Source organism: Aspergillus costaricaensis (genome assembly GCF_003184835.1).
Source record: "Aspergillus costaricaensis CBS 115574 unplaced genomic scaffold BO79scaffold_37, whole genome shotgun sequence".
NCBI classification, from domain to species: domain Eukaryota; kingdom Fungi; phylum Ascomycota; class Eurotiomycetes; order Eurotiales; family Aspergillaceae; genus Aspergillus; species Aspergillus costaricensis.
Genome location: NW_020291837.1, coordinates 300,999 through 320,391, shown reverse-complemented (window position 1 = coordinate 320,391; position 19,393 = coordinate 300,999). Strand labels below are relative to the sequence as shown.

General features: G+C 48.4%; 6 protein-coding genes across 6 annotated transcripts; 3 read left to right on the top strand and 3 right to left on the bottom strand.

Annotated features, from left to right (window-relative positions):
• Positions 1–878: 878 nt before the first annotated feature.
• BO79DRAFT_51609 (uncharacterized protein) lies at positions 879–1,173 on the top strand. Its single transcript, XM_025689361.1, has one exon. It carries the CDS (start codon positions 939–941, stop codon positions 1,116–1,118), a length of 180 nt encoding a protein of 59 aa, XP_025535653.1. The 5' UTR covers positions 879–938; the 3' UTR covers positions 1,119–1,173.
• Positions 1,174–6,250: 5,077 nt separating this feature from the next.
• Positions 6,251–6,513, bottom strand: BO79DRAFT_259006 (uncharacterized protein; the record flags this gene model as incomplete). The annotated part of the gene is made up of 2 exons (XM_025686347.1): positions 6,251–6,417; positions 6,483–6,513. 2 exons carry the CDS (start codon positions 6,511–6,513, stop codon positions 6,251–6,253), a joined length of 198 nt encoding a protein of 65 aa, XP_025535652.1.
• A 2,618-nt stretch (positions 6,514–9,131) lies between these two features.
• Positions 9,132–10,719, top strand: BO79DRAFT_51597 (Zn(II)2Cys6 transcription factor domain-containing protein). The gene is made up of 3 exons (XM_025689360.1): positions 9,132–9,400; positions 9,484–9,789; positions 9,853–10,719. The coding sequence occupies exons 1-3, from the start codon at positions 9,230–9,232 to the stop codon at positions 10,249–10,251; spliced, it is 876 nt and encodes a 291-aa protein (XP_025535651.1). The 5' UTR covers positions 9,132–9,229; the 3' UTR covers positions 10,252–10,719.
• Positions 10,656–11,935, top strand: BO79DRAFT_221405 (uncharacterized protein; the record flags this gene model as incomplete). The annotated part of the gene is made up of 4 exons (XM_025683517.1): positions 10,656–10,824; positions 10,908–11,147; positions 11,599–11,604; positions 11,841–11,935. The coding sequence occupies 4 exons, from the start codon at positions 10,656–10,658 to the stop codon at positions 11,933–11,935; spliced, it is 510 nt and encodes a 169-aa protein (XP_025535650.1).
• A 701-nt stretch (positions 11,936–12,636) lies between these two features.
• Positions 12,637–16,689, bottom strand: BO79DRAFT_232130 (serine/threonine-protein kinase; the record flags this gene model as incomplete). Its single annotated transcript, XM_025684209.1, has 6 exons — positions 12,637–12,869; positions 12,937–13,242; positions 13,296–15,265; positions 15,360–15,548; positions 15,738–16,088; positions 16,136–16,689. 6 exons carry the CDS (start codon positions 16,687–16,689, stop codon positions 12,637–12,639), a joined length of 3,603 nt encoding a protein of 1,200 aa, XP_025535649.1.
• A 1,374-nt stretch (positions 16,690–18,063) lies between these two features.
• BO79DRAFT_211194 (nuclear transport factor 2 family protein) lies at positions 18,064–19,013 on the bottom strand. Its single transcript, XM_025682974.1, has 2 exons — positions 18,850–19,013; positions 18,064–18,555 (listed from the first exon to the last, which is right to left on the bottom strand). The coding sequence occupies exons 1-2, from the start codon at positions 18,927–18,929 to the stop codon at positions 18,162–18,164; spliced, it is 474 nt and encodes a 157-aa protein (XP_025535648.1). The 5' UTR covers positions 18,930–19,013; the 3' UTR covers positions 18,064–18,161.
• Between the last annotated feature and the right edge of the window lie 380 nt (positions 19,014–19,393).

Sequence of the window (19,393 nt, the reverse complement as noted above, 5' to 3'; positions counted from 1 at the left end):
CGCGGAAGGATGGTCTTACACATCATACGTGCGACTTGATCCAGACACACACACAACTTTGATAAGTAGTGAGTGAGTGTCAGCCTGATTTGTCAAAGCACAGGAACACGCACAAGCATTCTGCAACCTCTTTTCGGGCTTTCCTAACTCAAGATTATCTCATCGTCGTGCTCGACACCGCCACAATATCCACCGATTAGATGCCTGAAGCGGCAGGTGGGCAACCGCGGACCGAGCCTATCATGTCGGTGCAACCTCTTAGGTTTGGTATCAGCTTGCCAGTCAGGTCTTTCATCTGTTTTCAGCTCAGCACAGTGTCGTGCTCGGAGCGTTCATACCCACTATGACCACTGGAGCCGCACACCACTGTTACCAGCCCTCGGATACAAGTGTCTGTAATCATGCATAAGTGGAAGCGCCCTGCTTGCCACTAATCTGTTCAAGACGTGACGGTAATCCCGGTAACCAGGCTCACCGCCTAATGGATCCCCTCTGCCATTCCGCCCGTGTATAGTGACCTCCACTTCTTTCCACAGGACGGAGGATGGTGGGTGGTTAGGTGGGCACACACCTTGAGACAAGAGAATGAGAGAGAGGATGTCGAACCCACTCTATCTCTCTCACAAGCGCGAGGACAACTTTCCCATCGCCACTTTAATTATTTTTGCTCCATCATCCCATGTGGCCGGGACCTTCGATGCCCCTTCGTATGAGCTCCAGTAGAAGGTCTGATCCATGGAAAGGACACAGTTGGCGGCCCCGCCGACCCAATGAAATGCGAGCAAAGCGCCTCCGTATCAGCAGCGCAATTCGAGCCCCGGTACACATGCCGCTCACCGCACGGTAACTCAAGGTATTTATCGCCGGAACCGAACATCCTCCGAGCGACCCAACCACTGGGTAGTAAGTACTACTAAGTAGTGCGTTACCGCTGAACCATGAACCGACAAGAGAAGAAAAGGGAACCTAAATTCACCGGGATTTGGTGCCCATGGTCCCCGCGCCGTGTGCCAATCAGCTGCCGTGCGACTACGGTTCGGAGCGCTCCTTTCCCTGCTGGACCCAACCACAATCGAGGCGTCGGTAACTCAAGGGCTTCTCCTACGCCAATGGGATAGCGCCGCGGCTGTCGCTTAACCTTTGGGACTGACTTGCATCACTCCGTGCCCACCTCTGTGCCCACTCGTAAAAACGAGCTGCTTTTTGCGGGGACATTCTTTAGTCGAGTAATGGATTCTCTCTTTCGCCCTCTCTTTCTTACTTTCTCCTCTCTCCTTTCTCTCCACTTGGATCAACTTTTCACTTTTTAATATTTTTTTTTTCACTTCCTTTCAGAACAAATGGTATGCGATCTAGCCTGTGTGTCTTTTTATCATTCGTCCAGACGGCAGAAAATTATTTCTACTACTATTTTTTTGGCCCCCAAACACCGTTACCCCATGGCTTACGTACAAATCTGAGCAAATCGAGTAGGTGAGTAGTAGTCTATTTAGTACGTAGTTAGTTCAGTAAGTAGTATAGGTAAGGTAGTCTGACTTGACTACTACGTCCGGTAATCAGGTAATATTAACGATTCAACGTAGTACGTAGTGGGGTTTTCTGTTATGGAAGTTTGCCTCTGTGTGTGGCTTCTTTTCTTCTTCTTCTTCTTCTTCTTCTCTTTCTTTTCGTCTAGTCTAGTCTAACTCAAGCCACATTAAACCTCTCATTCTGATTCTTTATCCGACTTTATTTTATTTTATTTAATTCTATAGATCATGATTTTGCACTCAAATCTCTCTTTTGTTTGCGTATCGTACTAGAGAGTAGTACTTAATATGAAGGAACTTCAGGTATGGATGAAACATGGATAACCCGCGCCTCGGACCGTATACCCAGCGAATCCTATTTTCTTTGTGTGTCAGGTTCGTTCAAGATAGATAGAAGGGAATCCATGGCAATGGTTTTGGTTTCCAAGGAAGGCACATACTACGGTATCCCTTTCCGCGCAAAATTTAAAACCTGGAGTTTCTACGGAGTATCTACGGAGACTAAGCTACTAAGGCTAGTAGTACTACTACATATGAACATCGGAGTAGTAAGTAGGTAGCGTTGCAACATTTTGATATGGTGATACATAGTGATATGGTGATGATGATGATGATGATGGTCACACTTGAAAGAGTCCCCATACCACCATCATCAGGATTTTCGAGGATCCGTGACCCAATCGTATTTCTGAATGGTCAGGGCGAATTTCGCTATTGGTTGAAAATCGCAATTTCTTAATTTCTTTCTTTCTTCAAAGCAGTGAAGAAAGAGAGTTTCCATCCATGGTGGTCCTTACCCCCTTTCGGGGCAATGGGACGGTACATCCGCCGCGCGCGGGAGTATCTCGCATGTCCCGGTCCGGGCGCCCGCCCACCCCCTCATCCATTTCTACTACGTATCTAACATGCCTGAGGTAACTTGGAATTATGGGGCCTGGAACCATGTACGTGTATGTTATTGGTTCCTTGCAACCTCAGGTACCATCCCTCTTGGGTTTTCGTTTGATCATTCACGCATGCATGCACGCATGCAATCAACCCCGAGGCGAGGGAGGGAGAGAAACGAGGGGAACCTGGGTAACAAACGGTGGGGTGGGTGGTCCACGCGATATGCCTGATGCCTTGATCCCGTTCAATTCTCTCCAAGTCAAGTCTCAGGCTGCATATCTGAGCTGCATCTATTGCTGATAGCCCTTGCGGACGGGTTGGACCGTACCGTTCGAAACATGCCCCAGGTATGGTTGGAGGATGCAAGGGATCCTGGGCATTGGGGGCCATGGGTAGTAGAGGTAGCCAACCCCTCATTGATCAGAAGGGCCGAGGGTTGAACCAGGAAGATAATAGTAAATCGACAGGTGACTCGTGCGTATGGTGTGTGAGGGCTGGTCAGTTTAGTATTTTTATTATTGTTCTATTCCCCGTGATTGTGCATTTATTTGTTTTTTTCTCTTTCTTCCTTCTGCTAGTCTGTCATAACAATTAGCTCTGAAAGATGCAGGCTCCCGCTGATGACGAGTCATATTAGAGACAAGATCGTGAAGAATTGAGATGGTGCAGATGTTTGCTTGTTTGGGAGCCAGGTTGGAGGGAGTTCCCAGTCGTGCTACCCCAATCAAATGATGCCAGTTTGGCCACAGGGATGTGTGTTGGATTGAGCCCTGACCACAACAAGGCAGCCGCTGCATGCACGCGGGCACTACTGCGAAGCATACATATCCTGCCTTTCTGTTCGGCAGAGGCCCGGGGCGCACCTTGTTGTATGTAAGTAGTATATTATACTACCTTCGTATGTACCTTGTATCGTCATACAACGACCATACAGTAGCGTCTTATCAGCAATTTTTCATTTCTTTTTCTTTCAGCAGGCAAACGAGAGCCTGAAGAGGATGCAGCCAAGCTGTGCAGTAAGGGTAGTTAGTGGCTGTTCCTCGCATGTGCGATGCAGCAAAGGCGGGCAGGTATGTATCATTAAAAAATGACAACAACTTTAGTTAGCTGCAAAGTACCTACTTACCTTCTAGGCTGGTTGCAGCTGATGACCAGCTTTGGCGTGCTCCCTTCCCCACCCCTCCTTTGTCTGTGCAAGCGTCCTTTTCTTCTTCTGCAATTTCACCCACTATCCCCCCCCTCCGGTCATCGGATCATGGTATGTATGTAAGGAGTGCCCAGGTACCGGCAAACAAGACCCCGACAATCCCAATAATCATTATTTGAGGATGCGTTGAGGATGAAATGAGTGGGCTGGTTCGAGACACTGTCTGCTTGGTAAGAAAGCCACGATGCATTGCTCCGAGGCCCCGATTTGTGGTACACTAAGTGGCAAGCAACCATGGTTCAATATTGCCCGGCCCCCTTCGTACCGGAGCTCTGGGAATTGAGAAGAAATACCAAATCGGAGGTAAAACCACCTTCCTAATAAGTTCCCATCGAATAATTGGTAAACGGAGAAAAGGAAGTGAATGTGTTGAGAGCTGTTGGTTTTTTTTTTCCCCAAACAGAGCGAACCAACTTCGTTGAGAGAAGGAAAAAAGTACTCCGGGACAAAGGAACACAGCATGAGGAAAGTGGGACATTAAGGCTGGATTCCCACACTTCCTTTCCATTCCTTCCCTAGAAGAATAATTTATTTATTTGTTTTTTCTAGTCTTCTGATTGTTGCCTGTGCATGTGCGTTGCCGTTTCCTCCTGTAAATCAAGCAAATCAAAGCAGTGTGACCAGGACGAAGTTGTTTGTGGGCCGCTGTGTTGTCGAGTATGTATGCAGCAGCAAGGTCGGCAGTAGTACTGCCGATGATTATTCATATTCTGCAACCATATTGAAGAAGAACTAGTGATGTGCAGTATTTAGTAGGGTTCCGACAGAGCTTTTGCCATCCACGGGCCGTCAGCCCCTCTTTCTTTAAAAGTTCGGGGCTTCGGGCTTTACCCGGGTGGAGCCAGGATGTCCCTTCCCCGAACTCAGCCTGGATCATTGAACTTATTTGAGGGTGGAATAATGCTGGAAGTGCAAAGTAAGTAGCTCGACGTAGTGAGCCAGTATGCATGTAGCAGCATTATCCAAGCAGTGGTTATCATAATACCTAGTTCTCTATGGTACATGCTCCAGCATTACTAGTACTGATTGTTGCCCGTGGAGATTCGAGTAAGCACTATTTCTTACTGAAACCTTAGTAAGGATGATTCTGTCCTTGTTGGCAAATATTCGACGTGGCGTGTGGCCTTGTTCTGAGCCAGTTTGAACTGGCGCCTTGGAGATGCATTGGCTAATAGAAACGATGCCTAGCACCTCCGATATTTTCGTGTAGTGCGCTGCTTCGCATATGTGTTGTGGCCGACTTTAGACTGCTTGGTGCTAGTACTGGGTATACACTGGTATTTTTCCGTATGTTTGAAACGAGCGGAGTACTGCCAGCTGTATGTATGGACTACTTACCTAGTGTACCTAGTACGTAGTACGTAGTAGTAGTGACTACTGCAGTCAGTTCCTATCTTGGTACCAGTCCAAAAGCACAAAGACCCGGCACAAATGCTGTAACTGGGATAGTTTCAACGCCCATTCAGCCATGGCAAAGTGGTCATGTGAATTACAATCCGCAACGGTGTTTCAATGCCCGCCCAAAGGGGGACAAACACTATTACCGTGTATAATGTCAAAATACCCAAAAGATAGGAGCAGGACACCACAATAAAAAAATAAGAAGAAAAAGAAATAATATTCGCAAAAGGAAAGAAGCAGAAAAGATATACCAATAGAGGGAGATGAGGAAAATGAGAATTAAAAGAAAAAAAAAAAGCCAGTGAAAAGAAAAATAGGACACCGTAATAAGTAGAAAACGCGACTAAGCCCCCAAACTGGAGACGGAAGGACTTGAAGCGGTCGGTGGAGTTCCGTCACGGCGCCTTTACCCGTCCCGGCGTACCCTCCCTCCGTCATCAGTCGTCACTTGCGCCTTCTGGCAAACTTACGCCCCTCTTCAGGCTCTAGACGCAACAGGAGTGGCTGTTTGTGCGGTCGCCGGGGCCTGCCAAACGCCCAACCCGAGGGCCTTACAGCGATTCAGCTGATCCCCATGGAACCGTGAATACTTTAGCTGCGTCTTAGGTGAGTCCCCGTCCATGTCTATGGGTCGCTGGCGCGTTGGACAGGGTCCACCTGGTCTGCGGACCGTTCTTCTACGCTATTCCTTTCCATGACCGCTACTCCATCCTTCCACATGTGTTTTTTATTTTATTTTTTTTTTCCCTCTTCTCTCACACCTCTTTCTTTTTCTTTCCCCTGCCTTTATTTTTTTTACACCCACCACATCCTCTCGTCGAGTCAGCAATACTACACCAGAACATACTGAAATTTCACAGCTTTTTATTTTGCTGAAGATGGTCCACACATTCTGTCCTAATCATTCTATCTTAGTAAATATTGAGACAATAGAAGATACAGTACCACCCATAGTATCGTTTCCCCCCCCCCCTCTCTTCTCAAAATGGTGGATCGACCAATTACCCTTCCCAAACCGTCTGGTACTACTACTATTCATTTGCCCGACGACGGAGCCTGGGTTCCATGGTGATTCTAGCACCCACGACAAATTAATTGCCCGCGTGGTGATTTTCTCCAGCAGAACCAATGATAGTATCCATCATGGAGACTAGTTGAGGACACCATAATACTAGATCGCCTCCGCTTTTTTGTCTTGATTAATACGTACCAGAGTCGCGCGTAGCTAGAACGGGTATGAAAAGTAGTAGGCGCGCCATGATTCCTCGCTCCTCATACCCGCATCGTATCCAGGGACCCAGTCGACCCAAATAACCACCTGTTGCATTCTTTGGAAGTCCCCATCGCGAATCTTCCCGCCTTTCCGCTTCCGCCAGCCGTGGGACTCGTACCCTGCGTCTCGTGTCGTTTTTGACGCGCTTGATCCAACCGTTTTCCTTTTCGCCTCCCGGACGGACCGGCGGACTCGGCGACCCAGAAAGAGTCCATTTTGGCCTCTTCCCGTCGCACTGGGAAATCCTTTTGGGTGATCGGGATAGAGCCGTTCCAGTTAGTCAATCATTCTATATGTTTTCAACCAGCACAAGTGGGAATTAGTTCAGAAGAAAAGCGCCTCAACCGAGTCATTGCTAAAGGTCGTTCGTGAAATTACAAAATGAAAAACAGAGATAAACTAGACAATGGGTTATAAAGTCTGCGTCTGCTAGAGTGTCCCAAAAAGAACATTGCCTTTTCCGACCTCGTCCTTTCATTTCACTAGATTCTTACTCTTACCTAGAGTTCAGTAAACAGTATGGGGGCATCTGTTCTCAATCCATTCATGTGTATACATTGACCAGTCTCTTCACTTTGGCAGTTTTCCGTACCATGTTAGTTAGGTCTTAGCTTTCTAGTACTCAAGTCTCTTCAACTTTCTTGGTTTTTTGATTCGCATAGATAGTGGAGTATCATGCAGTATCCCCGTATTTCCTGGACTATCTGGGAAAGGTTCAACCTGTCCATATGCACCTGTTCCCAATATCGAAGATATGGCTTCCTTGTCATCGCATTGCTTTTTATTTCCTGCAGAAATCATGTTTGCCTAAGAATCCTAGGCATCAAGATCTACGTGGGCTCATTAATTCCCTTTCTTTCCTTTTTCTGTCTTTACATTCGGCAATAATTGAGGAAAGAGAAGGGTACGAAGGGGTAAAATGGCAGACAGGTGTGTGCACGCCCTCCCACAGATAGTCGGTTTGCATCTTCAAAAACCGCAGCATTTTCACTACAGCCATGGGTCAACAGGCCCGACCCTGTTCTCCTCGCAGCTTCGGTTTCTTTGGTGTCTGATCATTACTGACAGTTGCATTGCGCTACTGTCAGGCATTGGAGACGCTATTGCGTCTTGCTTTGCTGACAACCACCACCATTCTTATAACAGACTAGTATCACCTTCTCGGTTTAAAGAGAGAGCCCTTCATAAGCTCTCTATTCCCCTTCCTCTGGGCTGCGGTATCTACCATACGCTCTATCTTCCGATTTGTTCAGGTCTTGTACTCCCGTTTTTGCTACCCAGATCTTCCATTGCACCTCAAGATACTCTGGCTGCGTTTTAAGTGTCTTCTGAATTGATTCGCGAGTTTTCCAACTTTATATCTATTGCAACTTACCAGCCCAGCCTGTTCGTTTTGGCTGATATTACGGGCCATCATCATTGGAGCCCCTCAGTGCTCAACGCTCACGTCATAACTGAAATCCCCGAGGCTCTCGTTTTCTTCCCTTTTCTATTTTCTTTTTTCGAAAAACCCGAAAAAGAAAAAATAATCCAAAAGGAAAAAAGAAAGTAAAAAAAAAAAAAGAATTTCTCTTTCCCCATTTTTTATTATTTTCTCAATTTTTATTTTATTTTATTTTTCTGGCCCTTATTTTATTTTTTACGCCTTCGCTTTTCCTCTTTGTCCCTTTATTTCCCTTCTATATTTTCCCTTACCTTCCCACCCCCTCCTTACCATCCTTCCCTGACCCTTGCTAAATTTGACCACCTCGACCTCTTAATCGTCTTCCTTCCCTCCACCGCCTCCCTCTTGCCCCCTGGTCTTTTTTCCTTCCCTCCCTCACCTATCCGCGCTCATCTCATTCCTCGGCTTCTTCCATCTGCGGATTAGAACCTCTTTTGGGTTTTCTTTCCCTCTTTTTAATTTCGCCTTCTCAACTCAACTCACTCCCTTTCCTGCTTTTTACTCTGTTCCCCCCTCATCTGGCTCTTCTGCCTCCCCCATTCTGGCTTAAGCGTGACCACGAGGCTATGCTAGCTTCGAAAATCACCCGACGGGAGCTGGAATTGTACTTGAATTGGTCGACTTTCTGACCGGCTTTGACTCCGCATCGACACAACCTGGTCGCCTTACACCGACACCTTTCGCCTCCGTACATACTTTACGTACTTACATACTGCTTACATACATACGACCGTCCATTCCTTGAGCCATACATACGAGCATACATACAGTCAGACAGTCAGACAGCATCATACATACATACGCTTTGCCCGTGCGGCCCGCGCTCTCCAAGGAACCTTACCATTTCCACCATCCCTGCCTGCCTACCTTTTCGCCTGAACGACCCGCGGGACCGTGACTTTCACCTCACATCATCCTGCATCTGTTCTCTGGCTTCTCTCCGTCGCCCGTTCCCGTCTTTTCTTTTTCCTTTTCCTTTTCCTTTTCCTTTTATAAATCAGCTTCTCCGGCACGCTCGCTCTACCAATGTCCGGCAATCCCAACGACCACAACGACCCGAACCGGCAGGGCCCGTACCGCAATCCCAACGATTTCAACGATCCTAATCGGCCGGGACAGTATCCGCCTCCACCGCAATGGAACACTAGTCAACCTGAGCAGCCTGGTGATGGTCAACAACCTCCTCACTATCCGCCAACCTCACAATATCCTGTATGTTGCCCTCTGCCTTCATTTCACATTGTCGCATATATGCATCATATCTTTTATTTTCAATTATCCCTCATTTGACCTCGATCTCCGCTGGCCTGCGATGCGGCTCTTACTCGAGTGTTAAAACGGTGCATTGGCTAACCTTGATGCTCTCTTCACCCCATTAGTATCCTCCGGCCTCGTACCCTCCACCAGCTTCATACCCCCCAGCTTCCTATCCACCACCAGATCACCAATACCCGCCTGCACCTGGACAGTATCCGCCTCCGCCGAACATGGCAACTATTCCCCCTCAGTCGCAGGACCCCTACCGCATGGCGCCCCCTCCCGGCTCCTACCGCCCCCCAGACATGTACAGCGCACCCCCTCCGCCTCAAGTAGTCTATCAAGCTGCTGCTCCTCGTCAGCGGACTGCCATCGCGTGTCGCTACTGCCGGAGACGGAAGGTACGTTTTGTCAAATGGCTCCCTTTATGGCAGGCCCGTATTATACTCGGTCAGAACTGACCTTTCTTTTTTGGAATCAATAGATCCGTTGCTCGGGATTTGAAAGCTCTCAGGATGGACGCTGCAGCAACTGCATCCGATTCAACCAGGAGTGCATGTTCACGCCAGTCTCATCCCAGGCGCAAGCCTTTGTCCCTGCCCATGCCGCCTACCCCCACCTACGGAATGCCCAGAACCAAGGCCGCGGACCGCCTCCCGGAGGAGTGATGCTCTATGGTGCTCATGGCCAGCCTCTCCCACCACAGCAGCAACCGGAGAGTACACTTCCATCGGTGTACCCCCCTCAATACGCAAACGCTCCTCCTCTCCCCAATGGAGCTCAGGATCATGTGAGTAGCACGAGCTTTTTATTGCGATCCAATTGTTTCTCTGGGTACTAATTTCCTTAATAGAGGCCTGTTGGTCGTCGAGGATCAGGCTCGGGATTTGAATACCCTGATCCCACCAATCTCGCCCCGGTGACACCCGCTACATCTGCATCTGGCTATCAGACGTATAGTGCGACAAGTCCATACTATCCGCCGCCGCCTCAACATGAGCGACGTACCTCTCCGCAATCGACTTATCCCTATGATGGTCGCCATTCCTCGTCTCCTCACAGCTCCCCGTATCCTCCTGTGAACCCCAACCAGACTCCTCCCCCCACTTCCACCCCCGGGGGTTCATCTCGCGGCGGATTGAATGTGCGAGACATGTTGAATCCTGGAGAAGGTCAGAATCAGGGCCAAGGCCGCTCTAGCACTGATAGTGACATGCTCAATGCATTGAACCGTCGGGGCCTAGGCCAATAGTGCTGCGACTATGCCGACATGACATCCAGCCAACAGGTTGGCTATGATGGGGATTAGGGTGGTTTGACGGATATGAGTTCGAAAGATTATGGAAATGCAGCGGAAGGGGGCACGTCCAAGTTCGTCGATGGCTGACGCGCAAAGCTTGTGTGCTGGTCACACGTCCATGTGATAGTCGTGGTAATATTCATCCCATGCTGCTCGTTTTGCAGCCATTGCCGCACGTTCATTGGGGTACGAAAGAGCAAGAGGAAGCGAGGACAACGAATTCATGTGCAATGCCTGGACGGAGATCACACCTTTTTAAATCACGCCGACTGTTGAAGCGCAACGCAATGCCTTGAGTGAATAGAGGTCCAAGGAAATCAGGATATAAAAACAATCGAAAAGGAGAGGAGGCAAAAATGGAATTTTTGTTTTCAGCTACGAGGTCATGGAAACGAGACGCAAGAGAGTTACGAGCTGCACGATTCAAGTGCGAGGGTGTCTGTCTTGTTGACTATTCTATACAGTCATCTGCGCATGTGGATGTCGATGTTGCAGCGCTCAATCGGCAGCTACAGTGCCTTGACAGTCATCATATCGCACTCTGTTCTTTTCATCATCTACAACTTTTCCCTTTCCGAAGACACTGTCACTGGCTATAAACTACTTAGGGCGACCTACTAATTTCGTTTTTCTTGTTGGTCTTTCCGTTCGTTTTCACTACCAGGTCCAGTTCGAAGCTCTCAGAATTGTCAAGCAAAGTGAAATCTACACTCTGCGTCCTTCGATCAGTGACCGCATCTTGGAAACAGGCGGTTATGCTGGGATTACCTGGATGACGAGCTTTGATCGGACGCTCCAAGTGTCGGCAATGTCTATCTTTGCGTTAGCCATCACGAAACGAGTCATTGGTGCGAATATCTGCTGCATTTCCATTCCTTCCGAACAAGATGTGTGATGAGGCTTTCTTTCTTAAATTTTATTGGCGGTGGCTTTGTCTTTTCCATGTGTTTCACTACTTTCGGGAGGCTATCTGTCCTGCGTTCATGCTCTTGTTTCCGAGTTTTGTTGTCTGCTCTGAAACGGCTTGTTTTGGGACGGTACTTTGCCATCATTCGCGAAAAAGGAGGTCATTCTGGTTTCAAATTTTGATGTTTTTGCTTTATTCGTATTATACTTGGGAGGCTGTCTGATCAACTTTTACAACTTGCAATCACCATGCGTTCTGTTACATGCGAATTGTTTTGGTGCCTATTTTGATTTGTGCATATTATTCGTTGTTTTCCCGCGTTACCTACCTCATATAGTCCAGTATCAAACACCTACGTATCTTGTTTATTATGTATCTTTCCTTCCATATAGGCCATTGTAAGTAAGACTTGGTTCTTGGCTTGCCAGTTTAGGCAATCGATTATCCATGATCCTGTATTGTAATCTAACCACCAGTATTGCCTGGAACCAGCATTCCTTACTTGCTATCTTAGTTGATTTCCCAGACCTGGATGACTACATAGACGACCGAAAAAGCACAGCATCCGTCCATCATCTGCCCTCACCCATAATAGTAGTATCGTACATAGCGAGCTACTATTTACCTCCAATAGCCCTCTCACAGAAACAGTCCCCAACTATCCTCGAAGCTGAGGAGCATATAGTCCAAAAGAAGCAGGTTAAGCTCTACATACAGGCCTTGGAGTAAAATTATTGAACTAAGCTGTAATTATTAGAGCTAATAGTGCTAAAAGCAGGTATGTATACAAAGTACTGGCAGATAGCTCGCTGGCTGGCTGGCTGGCATATAAGAAAAAAGAACAAGTGAAAATGGTGTGTTTTTGGTTTTTTTTGGGGCGGGGATGATTGTAGACTGTCAGTAATTGACTTAGGTAGGTAGGTAGGGAGGGAGGGAGAAAAGTGACTAGCGAGCGTTGGTGTCAAGTTATAGTACTTTAGTCCGGTTCGTTTGCTTTGAATAAAATTCAATTAATGGAGTGACAGGAGACACGAGACACGAGAGAATATGGAACGGTAGACGCTGGAGTAGAATACAAACTATGAAGTGGAAATGAAGATCACGAAGGAAGGAAATGTTTCAGAAAGAGTGACAGAAGTGAGAAGTGTTAGACAGATAAGGAGAAGTTGAAGATCAAGCGAGTGTTCTTGTTTGGTAGATATTTGGTTGGGAATGGAACCTGAGGAGGTCAAGAGGGTTGGGGAGACAGAGATTATGAACATGAAGTCCGGAAAGAGATTTGTTGAGGGTATATGCAGTAATATTTGAAGGGGCCTGGTAGATGGGTGTAGAAGGCTTGCAAGATCCAGATGGTCATGATAGTCCAGAAACAGTTTAGGGGAGTAGTATGGGGATAGGAATCAAAAGGGTGGGTAGGGATTATCTGATCTTCAAGGGTTCGGGTAGTCGTCCAAAATTCGAACCATCTCTTTTGCTCGCGCAGGATCTTCCATGAGCATGTGCTGGCCCTTCATGAGGAGATAGAGTGTGTCGACCACCTTGTGGAAGGACGATGCTGCTCCCCGCTCTTGCTTGAAGCGGACGAGGCTGAGGTTCTCCTGTCGACCTTGTTCTAGATATGTGCAGAATTCAGCGGAGAATTGGACCGGTCGAAGATTTAGCACTGTAAGTCAGATGGGTTAGTTGGGCTTCTTCCATGATGATCTGATCCGTGTGGTCTAGAGACGTACAATTGACTTCACCCACGCTTCCGTAGATGACTCGTTTGTCCTTGTCAAGGTAAACCTCCTCCATACCCCATTTCTTCCACTCACGCATTGTCTTATGAATATATTTCCGAGCTTTGGTGGTTGATGTGTTGAGAGCTATCACTCGAGTAGCAGGCTTGAGCTGGAACACGCGTGCGAACCAGTTCTGGCTTTTTCCTCCACCGCGCGGAGGAGGTGGAAGAGGTTTGCCATCGAATTCGGTGTCTGTTGTGTTACCAGTCTCGATGTTCTCGTGGAGCAAGACATTGGTGTCTGCAGTGTCAAAGCCTGTACTTGGTGATGAGTTTCCTGTTTTGGCTATATGGGTAGACAAAACTAACCTGTATCCTGGTTCTGCGATTCCTTGCTTGCTCGTCTATTCATTAGTCTTCTGAAGAATCCGCCTTTAGGCTTCGTCCGCGACGGCTTTCCATTGAAGTGACTATCTCGCTGGGTGTTGGCCTTCGCTTCTCTCGAGTCACCTTGGTGGTGCCTGATCACGGTAGCTGAACTCGGTTGGATTTGCGGGACGTCGCTGGAATCTCTTGTAGTGTGATCCCCTGCCATCTGAGCCCTGTTCTGGAACCAGGACCATTTCTTGTTGTCTGAAGAACGAGTGCCGTTACGTCTGGGTGATCCTGGCGTTTCTTCAATGGGGTCGAGTTCGCAGGGACCCCGGTCTTGGCCGGGGTTCAGGGAAGCGAACTTGCGTGCAGATGCTGCAGCCTGCTCTTTCTCCGCATCCGTTGTGCACACGTCTGGTGTCTCTGGAATGTCTTCGGGAATAGAACTACGGTTCTTTCGAATGTTCAAGTCCTTGGTAGGCCCCATCGACTGCAGAGAACTATGAGGCACCATGCGAACTGTTCTCTTTCCATCGCGGTTGGAGCGGCCAGGATGCTTCTGGGGAGTTTGCAGCACGGCTTTCCCTTGGTCTTCTGCTTTGTAACCAGCATTGATTAGAGGGTTGGGTGCAGTTTCCGGGAGTTTGGGTGCTTCTGGTGGCTGCGGGGTTTCACTTGACGACCGGACAGATTGCTCCCTCAGCGCACTGGGATAAGGTATGGGATTATCCCGCCGCTCTCGTCGTTTCGTTTCATCCTGCTCAATCAGACGATCTAGGTGTGCAATGATCGGCTTCAAGTAGCCCGGGATGTTCCCTGAGTCGTCCTTAGTTGAATGCTGGATCAGTTTACGACGAGTTTCAGTAAGCTCTGCGGCCGTGTATGATCGTGGCGACGATGCCGCTGGGGGTGCCGTGCGTGTGGTTGAGTGTCCTTTGGAAGCAAGCTGTTGATAAGACACCTCAGGGCTAGCAATTGACAAGGATGTTGCAGGCGTCTCGGATCCAATGCATGTGCTGGCGGTGCAATTCGTGGACAGTGAGCTGCCGTTGAAGGCCTCCTCGCATATTTGACTAAGTTCATAGGACACCTTCCGCGCATCGTCTTTCCAAATGATATCGCTATTTCGCACCTTTTTCATCTGAGGGCAATTCCTGACTGTAACACCAGCTCCACGCACAACTGTGGGCTGAGCGGGCAACGATGGGCTCTCTTGTGCGTCGGAAAATGGATCATCGTCGTAATCAGAGATTACAGTGCTTTCACTTGCATCAAGCCTGATATTGCGGGCTTTCGGCCGCGGTGGCCTCGCTTTGGTGGATAGTACTGAGCCTTGCGAGCGGTTCCTTTTGTGGTGGAAGGATACATTACGTTTGTAGCTGGCAGAACGCGGCGTTGATGCGACATAAAGAGCCCGACGAGACCCAGACAACGAGGTCTTTGAATGGAATGATTTGACGGAATTGACCTTCATGCGCTTATCACGCATAAGCACGAATGGTGAGCTCGGTGGACACTCGGGCACCTGAGGCACCTGGGGCACCTCAAGATCCGTGTTCTTTGCAGCTGGCCTCGGTTGAGGAGCCGTTTCTGTGGGTTCTTTTGCGGTCTTATCGACATCGACAATGAGCCCATTACGGTAGACCGTGATCTTCGCACACTTCGCTTCTCTTGGGGGGTATTTTCCTTGTGGAGACCTGAACGGGTCATAGCTTCGCGTCGTTGCACAGGACTTTGGCTCTTCATTATACTTGGTCCTTATTCCTGTTTCCTTCACGGGTGGAAATTGCGACCACTTCGCTGAGCTGCCCTTCGCACGTCGAGTTCGGCGACTCGGTGTACGCGGTGCCACTGATATATGGTGATAGTCGCTGGCGGAGTGCTCGAGAGTCTGTCCTTGATAATTCTCCAACTGTTCGTTTCTAAATTTTACCAAAGCATTGTAAAACAGGCGTTGATGGCTCGGGCTAGTTGTTCGATCAATCAGCTTCAGGTTCACTCGCTCGGCATCCTCCATGCAGGCGGTACATGTATCATAATCAGGGACATGGCTTGACTTACGTAGGGTCTAAGATCCTCTTCAGTATTGCTTCGGGAGTAGCATCATGCCATAGTGTCTGCAGGTTCCTCAGAAGGTCGATGTCGACGTCTTCCTTGTTGGTGATGGGTGGGCCACAGTCTTCGGGCATAAGCGGCGGTGCAGGGCCGATATGATAGTCCACTGCCCCTTGGTAGCGCTTCTCATACTTCCTAATCAGAGGGTGTCTCCATATTTCGCTCATGCTAATTCGATGGTCTGGGTTCTTCTCCAATATGCGTATGATCAGGTCCGCCGCTTCACGACTAATATTCGGAGGAATTTTAAACTCTCCTCGCCTCACCAGCTCTAGTGTGCGATGGGTGTCATCTCCGTCGAATGGTAGAAAGCCTGTCAGTAACGCATATAAAATTATGCCGCAGCTCCATATATCTGCCTTGTCACCGAGATATCTTTTCCCTCCGACGATCTCCGGGGCAGCATAATGTGGACTTCCGCAAGACGTGTCTAGCCAGCGATGCGATGGCTGGAGAGCGGCCATTCCAAAGTCAGCGAGCTTCACATTGCCCTGCGCATCGAGAAGTATGTTTTCTGGTTTCAGGTCTCGGTGACAGATGTTGAAGCGATGGCAATAACCCAGGCCAGCAATTATCTGGCAAAATATTCGTACCGCTTCGTCCTCTCTAAGAGGGGCGTTCTCAGAGACGTACTCGAACAACTCGCCCCCTTCAACGAACTCTAATACTAGGTACCTACGTAGTGTTAGCCATAATTTCCAGTTGCGTCCAATGCCACCTACAATTCGCCCCGGTTCTCCCACACATCATAGAGATTGATCACATTTGGGTGTTCGATCAGTTTCATGATGACAACCTCGCGCTCCAGCCCGGATGGGATCTGGCGCGGCCCTATACCTCCGATACGATTGGCCTTCTTATCCATTCCCGCAATACTCGCACTCTGCGTTATGGCGGCGGATTTCTTTGAGACGATCTTGATCGCAGCCAACTGCCCCGTTACTGAATGCTTCGCCAGTCGCACGCGGCCGCTCACCCCCGTGCCGAGTGTCCTTCCGAGTTGCCATGGTCCCACATGTGTCTTCCTCTTGCCTTGGTTGGTGATTATTGACGCCGCTGACATTACAGAATTGCGGTTAGTCCCTGGCTGTGAGCCTGGAGCCGGGCTGCTGCAGTTGACATCGGCATTCTTTGCGGACAGAGGGCTTGTCACAATGGACATCGGCACCGGCGATGTCATCTGTTGCTGTGGTTGTCTCAGTGGCTCCTCTCGCTCTGTAATCGGGGCAAGGCATTTGTTTACTCTTGCTGAAGCATCCGTCAAGGGAGTCCGCATTGTGTCGGGGGTAAGAAGAGCTGTATCCCCGTCCATCTGCCCCGTTTATCGAAGAAAGAGTCAATCAAACACGCGTCTGCATATAGAAGATTCCCGTATAGGCCTCGATTCTTCTATGCCGTGCTGTCATATTGTTAGAAATCAAAAGGATATTGACGCGTATACATCAGAATGGAATGACTGGTACATACAGCTGACCAGCTCTCTCTATAGGTTCGGAGTAGTCACTCGCGCGTAGTCCTAGGTAACGCGCACGTCGTGCAAACAGCGAATACTTGAGGTTGTTGTTTGAATCGCCTATTGTCTGATCCTGCTGTTCTGTTAGTACTCTTCTGCCTGTTTGCCCTTTCAGGTCCCCATGTAGTGCTATGAGGGAAAGGCAGTCAACCACAACGCTTGCGGATCAAACCAACTCCAGACTGCTATGGCTAGGTGAGAGGGGCATAGGAGTGCAGATGAATCTCCTAGAGTACCGGTAATCTCCTGGAGGCATGCTTTCCTGAGCCATGCTCCGCGGTCAAAGCGAGCAAACATGGTTTTTCAGCCGGGTTTGCTACATACCACGGCGAGGAGAGTCTGTGGAATGACCATCGAGTGTTTGTTTTGCTCGGAATTCCTTTCCACCCACCCGGGCATTCGGCAATATTGTGTGAAGTACAGTTTGGAATGCGGAAATTAACCCGGGCTAATTATGCTTTTCTCTTGCCAGTACTGCTGACTACAAGAAGTTGAAATAAAGGAATCCTCTATCTATCTCATTGATGCGACTCATCTCAGGTAATGGATGAGGTGATTATGATGATATTCATTTTTTGCAGGCATAATACTTTGATACCGCATTGACTAATCTTTAATTTCGATGGTGGTATCTAATTCCATTAAATTCCCCGGATGTGATCGAAACCCCTAGGCTCATCGAAATGCGACGTCATTGCAGACACCGGTGCGATAAAGAGGTGGCTGGGATCTTTGGCAAGTCAAAGGGACATGCATTCCCCCCTTCGTGGCGTGAAGACAGGGGTTTGCACGCCGCTCGAGTCTGTCGAATACTCCAGACAGGCTTACTTTGCCCCTTGTTTACACTAAGTTTAAGTCGCAAGGATAGGGATAACTGTTGCCCTTCGCTCTTGCATTGCGCTTCGGAGATTTTATCTGCGGTCTCTGCATGTGTAGACGCAGGCCACTCGTCGACTGTCTTATCGCATGATCATCTAACAACCGTCGATAAGGGCATAACACCTTCTAATATGTTGATAGATTTCCTTGTCTGACGGGTATCTGAAGAGGACGGAGAAACCGAACTTGGAATCCTGCGGTACTTCTCGCATCCGACATACCATGGGAGCATCATGAATCGCCATAACTCCGACACTTTGCTTTTCTTTTTATTCAGGGAATATAGAATATAGGGAGTATTGCTAATGCAGTAAATGACAGCGGCCTTATGGTGTGTAGAAATTAGAAGTAGCCTTTCACCAATGTTCCTCTCCAATTTCGACGTCTTCGACATCTACACCGTCCACAAACCATCTTCCCTCTCCATTTCCATTAGGCCCGATGAGCACATCGTTGCCGCTCATCATTCTCTTACACATCTTTCCTGTCTCTCGATCGAAGGTCCAGTCTTCAAGGCCATAGCACCGCTTCCAACGCAGACCATCATCAATATCTTGATACTCGTACCAAAACTGTACTGCGATGCGGTTGTCGGTGAAGGAGAACAGTTCCTTTCGCAGCTTATAATTCTCTTCCCTCTTCCACTTCGCAGTCAGGAACTCAACGATTCCCTCTGTTCCGGAGAAGAATGACGTCCGATTGCGCCAGATACATGTTGGCGTATAAGCCTGTGCAACTCGCACGGGATCCCTACATGTAAAGCAGGTGAGTATGCGAGCAAGCAGTAGAGCAGAAACAGTGTGTGAGTTTCAGCTGCTGTTAAGAATGCCGTGGGTTATCAGAGAGAAATGGAATTAAATCACTGCAGGGCGTGAAGAATGGGAGACACGAGGTAAAGGCCTCGATTGGACGCAAGGGGTGAAAATCTGAGTTCACAGCAGACTCTAACCCCTCATACCAGCGTCGAAAATGACGACAGGGTGCAAGATACAGGATTCTAGATCTCCCAGAGGGATACATGTCGTGGAGGGAGGGAGTTCTTACTTGGTGTTCCATAGGTTCTGAGCTGCCTTGACCTTCCTCCAAGCCGATTCTTCGGTGAAAGGGGGCTTGATGTCAGCCATCGTATAGTAGTTTATTTTGATATAGAAGAGATGAAGAAAACACAGATCCGTTGGACAGATTTGGGATTAAGCAGGAAACGTGAGATAGTAGTCAGTGAGAGAGCTTATTATTGACTCATTGTACATAAGCCGTTACACGTCACGTGGGGGCTAGTGGTCGTTGAGATGTTAGCGCTGCATTAGAGGCTTCCGCTCAGGATGATCAGTAACTGTCATATCATCAGCGTGTAAATTACATTATATTGAGTAACTAGTAATGTTGCTGAATATGATTGGACTCGATCGTTTGAGTTCAAATCATTGATGTGGCGACCCACTCATACTACCAGGCTATTACTACTAGTAATCTTCTCGTAGGGCGGATATATATATTCATTGGATCACTGCCAGTTTACTACTAACTGCTACTACAAATCACTTTTTGGGAAAGTGTGTAATTGATGTCATGGTTTATAGGGATGAGC

Bases quoted from the DNA above. Each gene is read 5' to 3' on its own strand.
- BO79DRAFT_211194 (XM_025682974.1), bottom strand. From the start codon at position 18,929: ATGGCTGACATCAAGCCCCCTTTCACCGAAGAATCGGCTTGGAGGAAG. The intron at 18,556-18,849 runs GTAAGAACTCCC...CTTTACATGTAG, and splicing joins CAGAACCTATGGAACACCAA to GGATCCCGTGCGAGTTGCAC.
- BO79DRAFT_51609 (XM_025689361.1), top strand. From the start codon at position 939: ATGAACCGACAAGAGAAGAAAAGGGAACCTAAATTCACCGGGATTTGG.
- BO79DRAFT_51597 (XM_025689360.1), top strand. From the start codon at position 9,230: ATGGCAACTATTCCCCCTCAGTCGCAGGACCCCTACCGCATGGCGCCC. The intron at 9,401-9,483 runs GTACGTTTTGTC...TGGAATCAATAG, and splicing joins GCTACTGCCGGAGACGGAAG to ATCCGTTGCTCGGGATTTGA. The intron at 9,790-9,852 runs GTGAGTAGCACG...TTTCCTTAATAG, and splicing joins CCAATGGAGCTCAGGATCAT to AGGCCTGTTGGTCGTCGAGG.